An 8,553-nucleotide genomic window follows, 5' to 3' on the forward strand; every position below is an offset into this window, starting at 1 on the left:
CATTACACCCAGAAACCTACCAATAAATTTGCGTCATTATCTCAACTTTGTCCATGCCCATCAAGTTCCATAATGTCTTTTTCATCATTCTTCAAATGCCAAACTTGAATTGTTGTCCTTATTCTTCAAATGCCAAACTTGAATTGTTGTCCTTTTGCCAGTTGTGATTTCTCCCGTAGAAGTGTCTACAACCGAATACAAAATTGAATAAAATAAATAAATTAAATATTAGAACTCAAAAAATCACGTAAAAAAAATTAAAATTTCATATACCTTTGACATTCACGACTAAAGGGTCATTATAATCTTTTCTAGTAGGTACAGTTGCTTGAAACTTATTTCGTCCAAATCTTCTACAAATTCTTCATTGTTGTTGACCTGTGGTTATCGTAGTTCTGCTAAAAGGGTCTCTCCTAAGTTATTAGGTTTTCGCTCCACGAAAAAATCTGCTAAAAAAAACCAACAAATAACACCAAAAATTAAGAAAGAAAAAAATCGGTATTTTGAGTTTGGAGGATATCTTATCATATGATAGGGTTCATATAGTGTGGTTAAAGAAAGTGTTTTCAGGTGCTGCACAAAAGTAGGAGTTAAAAGACAACGTGAATGATGGGAAGTTATATTGAAATTTGTCCGTGATTAGTGATTACTTTAACTTTCCGCCAAAAACTACTTCAGGTTAAGCGCACATTAAAATTTTAAATTTAAAAATTTAGTTTGGTTATTGTTATTTAGATCGTCTTTTAATTTTTTTTAATCTTAAGAATATTTCTTTTCATTCTACTGTTTATTATCTATTAAATATACTTTAAATTATTTTATTTTTAATACAATAGTTATTTATTTATTTATTTTTTAATGGTTAAAAATGATTAAAAATTTAAATTTAAATTTAAATTTTGAGTCTCTAATATTTTTATCTTTAATTTTTATTATAATAACAATAAATAACCAACAAACTACTTTAATAAATATATGACTCTCACAATCTCTCATTTCATGCAGTTGGATAGTTGACGATTTAAACAATGCACTATTATTTAATTATTTACCTATTATACACGAAACAATATAATAAGAGTTATACATTAACTAAGTTTTGCAAATATTTTTACCTAAAAAATTTAATATTTAATAAATTTTAATTACTAAATTAGTTACTAAAATTTTATTACATTAGACAAACTAATTATCACATAAAATTGTTATAAGAAATTTTACAAATCAATTTCTTTGTTACTTAACAAAATTACAAACTTTTATATAAGTGACTCATAAATTAATTAGTATTAATTTTTGTATAACGAAAAATCATTATAAAATAATTAATTAATGAAATATACCAATTAAATAATAGTATAAATAAAAAATTTAATTCATAATTTCACAAAATAATTTTTAAAAAGATAATTATGCATATAATAAGAGTACAGTACTCACAAAAATATATAGTGAGTACTAAACCATGTAAATAAAAACTAATTTTTTTTATTTATCCTCATCTTTTTTAATTTTAAAAAATGATAAAATAATTTATTTTAAAAAAAAAACTAAATTTTTTTGTTATACTTAAAAATTATTGAAATTTTTATTATCTATTCAAATTATATTATTTTAGTAGTCACAAAAAAAAATTATATTATTTTAGCTAAATAAATTTTATCTTTATAATTAACTCAAATATTAGAATATTATCTTTATTTTTATAATTTTTTGTTTTATCTAAATTCATTTTTTATATTTTTAAATTTAATTTCATAAATATGTATTAATGCCATAATATTTAAAAAAATGATACTATACATTAATAAACTTATTTAAGAAATTAATTTATTCAAAACAGGATAGTCATGACACGTTAATATAAGCAGAAAGTACATGCGTACAGCTACGAAAAATATTGTGTGTGGCAAAAGGTTAAATTTTAGCCACGTAACAATGTTTCGTGATAAATAGAAGATACGGTCATTTATTTTTATCACAATTTAATGTTCGTAGTTAAAATTTGGTGGCTAAACCCCATTTTTGTGGTAGTGTATGACACAGTAAAGAAACTTTCTGCTGCATCTCCTATCTCGGTCACTGTTTTCATCCGCTATATGCATCTTCTTATTTGTTGTTCTTCACCACATTTGCATTTTTTTCTTTGTTTTTCTTCGCGCCTCGTCTTCTCAGTCTCTTCGCTGCGCAGAGGAGAGAATGTGATTGTGATGGAAGAGAAAAAGAATAAGAGATTCAGTGACAGTGGTAAGAAAATTGATGGAAGTAAGGTGAAGAGATTAAATTAAAGAATTGAGAGTGTTCAAAAGATAGAAGAGTGACACGCAGTAACGAGTGGAGGTGCTTGGTGTGAATTGGGTGCGTAGAGAATTTGGTATATAATTGAGATGAAATCTAAGAGGCCAGCAATTTTTGTGTTTTGTGGCCACTACTTAATAATCAAAAGAAAAATGAGTAATTTTTTATCATTGGATGTAATCTCACACCATTAAAAATACTATTGATAGCCAATTGATAATTACAAAACACAAAAATTGCTAGCCTCGTACTCTTCTATAATTTATTTGAATAGTTAATATATACTGTCAAAATATAAAAATTAATTTTAGTGACTAATTTTAATGTATAAATAATATATTTAAAAAAACTGAATATTAGTTAAAAAGTTAATTATTTATCACTCTTTTCCGGAATATCTTAAACAGATGTATATGAATTTAAATATACAAATAATATTATGATTTTAAAAGTAAAAACAATATAAGTAGATCTATCTTATCATATTATCCATATCCGCATACATGTATATATGGTGCATATGAATGTAGCTATGCTGGTAAAGGTTCAAAGTGAGTTCTTTATTATTTTAATTGAATTTCATTTTATACATATGCAGAGTGGTCCAAGACTGAAAATATCACGGGTTGGCAGCCAACAAACAAATAACCGAAAATGCTTTGTGGGGGCAATGTCACATGTATTAGGCGACTAGTGTCACTTCACTCTTCATTGCCTCTGGGTCCCTTCCCAAACCGCTCATTCTTTCTCTCTTAACTTACATTACTAACAATACTAAGATGGAACCCAAGTACCTTGTAGCCTCCAAATTTTGATAAAATACCAATTATTTTGATTCTTGATAACTACATCTGCCATATACTGCATAAATGTTCTTACACCCTTTAAAAAGTCTATTGGGTTAATTGGTTAAGTGATTATTTTATTTGTCGTTGAAATTTGAATTTATTTTATGTATGCAATAATTTATTATATATAATAATAAATTTTTAAATAAAATTCAGATTACAAAAATTAATTTTTAATCAATCAAGTTGAAAAATATGATGAAAAATAAAAAAAGAAATTCTATGGAGGTCCAGATTTAAATTCGTGTAATGAGTGTTCCCTAGTAAGATAGATGGCATAAGTAAAGAACAAATATAGGTAAGATATAATCTGCCTTAAAATAAAATGTTTATATTTAGGAAAAAGTTTTAAACTTTTAATAATTTTTAATATTTTTTGTCATCATTTAACCATTACAAATACTAAAAATTTAATAAGTAAATTTTGCTAATTTAATATATACAAATTCTAAAAATTATAAATAAAATTATATTAATTTATGTGAACAAAATTTTAATAAATATAAGTGCAGATTATATATTTTTTGTGTACAAAACTTTTATAAATATAAATACAAATTATTATTGGTCAAATACGATAAAAATAATAATATTTATTGATGATATAGCATTATTTTTTTTAAATATAAATGATGATTTTATTTAAAAAAGTATAAGGTATCAATATATTATCTGCCAACTTAATACCAATAATAATTAATTATTATATGCCAAAAAACAATAACTCAAATGACATAGTCTTCCATGGTATAATCTCCTCATACTCAATTAAGAAGTTGTGGGTTCGCAAAAATGTTGTCAGTAACATAGCGAAACTGTTTTATTTAAAGCAATAATAACATATATTCCGATCAAAGTCATTGCTATTACATACAAAGTTTGTGATAAAAAAAAACACTAGGGTGGGCGCTAATAAGATGGAGCCCATGGTAGTAGCCTTTTGCTTAGGTCTAAAAAAAACAGCAGCAAACCCTATACTAAGAACTAAGAAGAGAGGATGATGATAATAATAATAAATTTAAAGCAGTAGTGTACTACTAATGGGACACACATGCAGAGAGCAGAGAAGGAGTAGTAATTAAAAAAAATGCTAATTAGCTCTATGATTAATAATTAATTATATATTAGTAGTAGTAGCATTATTACATAAGTAAGCTCCTAATAATGGCTGCTTGTGCGGTATTTGAGTCTGTGTTGGCCAAAAGCTGGGACAATCGGTCGCTAAGATCATCAACCTCTCTATGCAAGGTCTTAATGTAGCTACAAGTCTCTTGTAACACCTTTGCCGCAGAAACCTATAGAATAATAATGAATTAATAAGTTGTTATTAGAAATAGTAGTATATTTATATTTAAGAAGAAGAATGAGGTTGCATTGTGGGACCTTGTCGGAATGCGTAGAGCGGAGCTGAGGGATGAGTTGTTGCAACTTGGAGACGAGATCGGTGATTTGAGCATCGGTCATCCCGGCGGAAGTTGGAGCACCCGAAGAGGATCTTCTGCTGGACATTGTATGTGTTCCAAATAAAATAAATTAGAATGATGAAGAGGAGAATAAAAAGTGCATGCAAGTATGTATGGGAGTAAATATATAGTGCAGGGGAGGTTGGGAGAAATGGATATAGATGAAATAGTATGTATGATGTGGTGAAGTGGCAAGTGGCAAGTGTTAGTTGTTGATGAGGGAGAGTGGCAAGTGTCAACTCTCTTCTTTCTTCTACTACCCACTAGGGACCCTCTCCCTTTTGTCACTCTCACTCCTTCTCTCTTCTCCTTCTTCTTATTTTAATTAAGGACCAAAACATTTTCAATTAACTAACTTTTCTTTCATATATCACCAAATATCAAGGGCTCGCTCATGTTCTTGTACAAACAAAAAAATCAAATAATAACTAATTATTGCCTAAAATACCTTTTCCTTTATATTTCATGGTGCGGTTGTTTTTATCAATTTCATTCGAAAAAAACTACACGTGAAACTTTGAAAAATTTTTTTAAAAAGAATAAGAAAGAAATCCAAATGAGTATAAAAAAATTATAGGAGTCACTCAGATAAAGATGCTAAAAATATCTTTTTACAAAGATATTTTTTTAATAATTAAAATTTAACACATATAATCGATTAAATCATGTTATTTTTATCAAAATTAGGCTAGACAAATTAATCTGATCGAAAAATGGTGAATTAAATCTTGAACTGATCTAAATTAATATTATTTTTTTATAAAAAATGATTGTAATACCCTATTATAGAAAATGACTAAAATACTTTTATTATATATATTAATTTTGAGAATCCTAAATTTTAGTCCTTTATTTTTCTATCGTAGGGTTAGAATTTAGAATTTTTAAAATATATATATAATAAGAGTATTTTAATCATTCTCTATAATAACGGTATTGTAGTCATTTTTTATAAAAAATAATATTAATTTAAACCAGTTGAAGATTTGATTCACCATTTTTTCGATTAAATTAATTTGTCTAGCCTAATTTTAACAAAAAAATATGATTTAATCAATTATATATGTTAAATTTTAATTACTAAAAAATATCTTTTAAAAAAGACATTTTAACCATCTTTATCTAAGTCACTCTTAAAAATTATATCATTTAAGTTATACATCATGAAGTTACACCTAAGAGTTTACCTTAAAATAAATAAAGTAAAACTATAAATTCCAGCCACAAGAAAAAATCTTTACAAATAAAGACTAGAAAAACAAAAAAAAGGGCCATCACCATATATATCTGCCGACTTTTAAGTGTCATCAAAATGACGTTTACTTATACTAAAACATGTAAATAAATAATAAAAAATATTAAATAAATAAATTATTTTTTAATTAAGTTCAATCAAAATTTTTTTTCTTATGCATTTTCTCATTTTTTTTCAATCAGTTTTATTGTAACGATAAATTATTAAATTAATTTAATTAAATTTAGTTACTAAAATAATTTATCGATCTAACATCATCTATAAAAGTGGAACCAATTCACGTTAGAAGCACTTTCTTTATACAAATTATATATCGAAAAATAATTCTTCTTTAATTTTAGCAGCACCCTTAATCATATAGTCAAGGCATATTTGAGGGAAGACAATACGAGGGAAGACAATCTCCTAAAATCTGCAAAAAATTAGAGTAAAATTATAGTAGAAAGAAAATTATAAACTGCTAAAAAGAGATTATTCTTGGAAATAATAGTAATAATAATATTATTCAGATGGTTCTTATATTTTCGAAATCTGTAGCGACCATGTAGTATTGATACTTTCATAAGATTCTCACAATAAATATAAAACGAGATAGAATTAATCGTAAATTCAGATGACTTAACATACAAAATAGATCTTCTTAATTTTTTTAACAATTGAGGGAGTAAAGTGTGATATCTCATTATTAATAGGGTTAGCAATAGATAAAATAAGGTAGGGTTTAAACTCTATTCTAACCCTCTCTCCGGGTTAAAAATTTTCTTAAAATTATATCCTACCGTATCCGCGGGTTGAAAATCTCTCAATCCTAACCCTATTCGCACCCTAAATTTCTAAACCCTACATTATCCGAACCTACTCGTAGAAAAAAAATTTTTTTTAAATAAATATAAAATTCAACCATTCCAAATTTCACACGTATTAATAAAATAAAAAATAAAAAACTAAGTTCAAATTAAAATTAAAAACAATAAAATTTTAAAAAATTCAACATAAAATTACAAATAATATGATCATCAACTAGTTTAGTGATTATTTCAAATTTTTGTAAGAAGAAGATTGTGAGGACAAAACTCACTTTCTTCACTACATACATAACTTTTACATATACACTATATAATATATTAAGGGTGCGGGTAGAATAGGATAGGGTATACCCTAAACCTGTACCCTACCCGCAGACAAATTTATACCCTACCTTATCCTATCCACAACGAGTAGGATAGACAACCCTATTAAATAGATTGGTCTGGATTAGATACCCGTATATAGGATATATATTGTCAACCCTAATCATTAATTATTAAAAGTGAAATTAAAAAAAATATATGAAAAAAAATGTATTAAAAAATTATAAATTACACTTTACTCTCTTAATTTTGTTTTAACAATGAAAAAAATCCATTCCCCCTTACTCGTGAGTTAATCTATCTTTCTATCTCTTTGAATTGAAAGTCAAAGTCTTTTAATAGTAATATTAACAAGATAATCACATGTTGCATTTGGAGTTTAATTTCTAGGGCGTGATTCTTGGCATATATATAGTTAGATATACAACAAAACATAGGTAGCCCACAATCATAGCCCATATATAGGTATTGAGGGCTATGCTGTTATATGAAACCCTAAATTTTGGAATAGTGTCAACAACTTTTATCTTTATCTTCCTCTTCATGAGGAGAGCCACTCATGAATATATAACATCGATTCTTGTATATATATATTCGTGGATCTTGGCGATGGTTGGATGGTCATCCATTGTAAGATCTAGAAATTTAACAATAGCTTTTTCATAGCTAAGTAATGAATATTAAAATTTTTATTTGTAGGTTAAAATCATTTACTCAAATTATTAAATTAGTTATTATATATTTATATATGAATATATATTATTTAATTTATTTTTAATTTATATTTATATATTTTATAATAATAATAATTGATTTTAATAATTAATTTTAATATAGGATTAACATATATTTTTTATCCACCGGTGTTTGTTAAGATGGTAAAAGAAAGTGAATAAAGGAATTTAATTAGTAGAGACATCAGACATGCATGGATTCAGAGAAAAAGTTGAGTCTTTTAACTATCAAGTATTAACTGCTTAACTCACATACTGAATCAGGGTGTTCACCGGCACCGTTAACCTGATTACATCGTATATAATAATTTAATTTTAATATACTATTTGATCGTATATTTAATTACTTTATCATAAGAATAACTTTATATTTATATATGATAGAAATATAATTATTCATATTATCTTTTTATTAGTTTAAATTTTTTTTAAAAAATAATATTATGACATGTTATTAAAATTTTATTGACTCTAAAAATTTAAAATTCAATCATCGTTTAAAAAATGTTTAGTATTAAAATAAATAAAAAAGAAAAATAAAGTCTATACAAAAATACATGTAATAAAAAAAATTCTTGCATGAGAGAAAATAATAAAGATATAATCATTTATGAAAATATATAACCATGATATATCAATTTTTAAAAGAATAATTTCATCACATGATATCAAATTTTTATGTTTGAAAAATTAGTTTAGAGTTTAATTTTTGATAAATTCCAAAAGTAAAAAAGTAGTATAAATTAAATAAAAGAAAAAAAAATAGCCTATATAAAAATCAAACCAACTCCAAAAAAAAAAATTTATTTGAGAAAAAATATTAAA

At 25.3% G+C, this 8,553-nt stretch overlaps 1 protein-coding gene across 1 annotated transcript; it reads right to left on the minus strand.

Moving 5' to 3' along the window:
• Window positions 1-3,941: 3,941 nt before the first annotated feature.
• On the minus strand, window positions 3,942-4,919 carry LOC107634785 (transcription factor PRE6). The gene is made up of 2 exons (XM_016338207.3): window positions 4,530-4,919; window positions 3,942-4,441 (listed from the first exon to the last, which is right to left on the minus strand). Exons 1-2 carry the CDS (start codon window positions 4,653-4,655, stop codon window positions 4,289-4,291), a joined length of 279 nt encoding a protein of 92 aa, XP_016193693.1. The 5' UTR covers window positions 4,656-4,919; the 3' UTR covers window positions 3,942-4,288.
• Between the last annotated feature and the right edge of the window lie 3,634 nt (window positions 4,920-8,553).

This window comes from Arachis ipaensis, chromosome B3 (genome assembly GCF_059453495.1).
Source record: "Arachis ipaensis isolate K30076 ecotype BB chromosome B3, ASM5945349v1, whole genome shotgun sequence".
NCBI lineage: Eukaryota > Viridiplantae > Streptophyta > Magnoliopsida > Fabales > Fabaceae > Arachis > Arachis ipaensis.

Excerpts from the sequence above, each read along its gene's own strand:
- LOC107634785 (XM_016338207.3), bottom strand. The coding sequence starts at position 4,655 with ATGTCCAGCAGAAGATCCTCTTCGGGTGCTCCAACTTCCGCCGGGATG. Across the intron at positions 4,442-4,529 it reads GCTCTACGCATTCCGACAAG|GTTTCTGCGGCAAAGGTGTT; the intron begins GTCCCACAATGC and ends ATTATTCTATAG.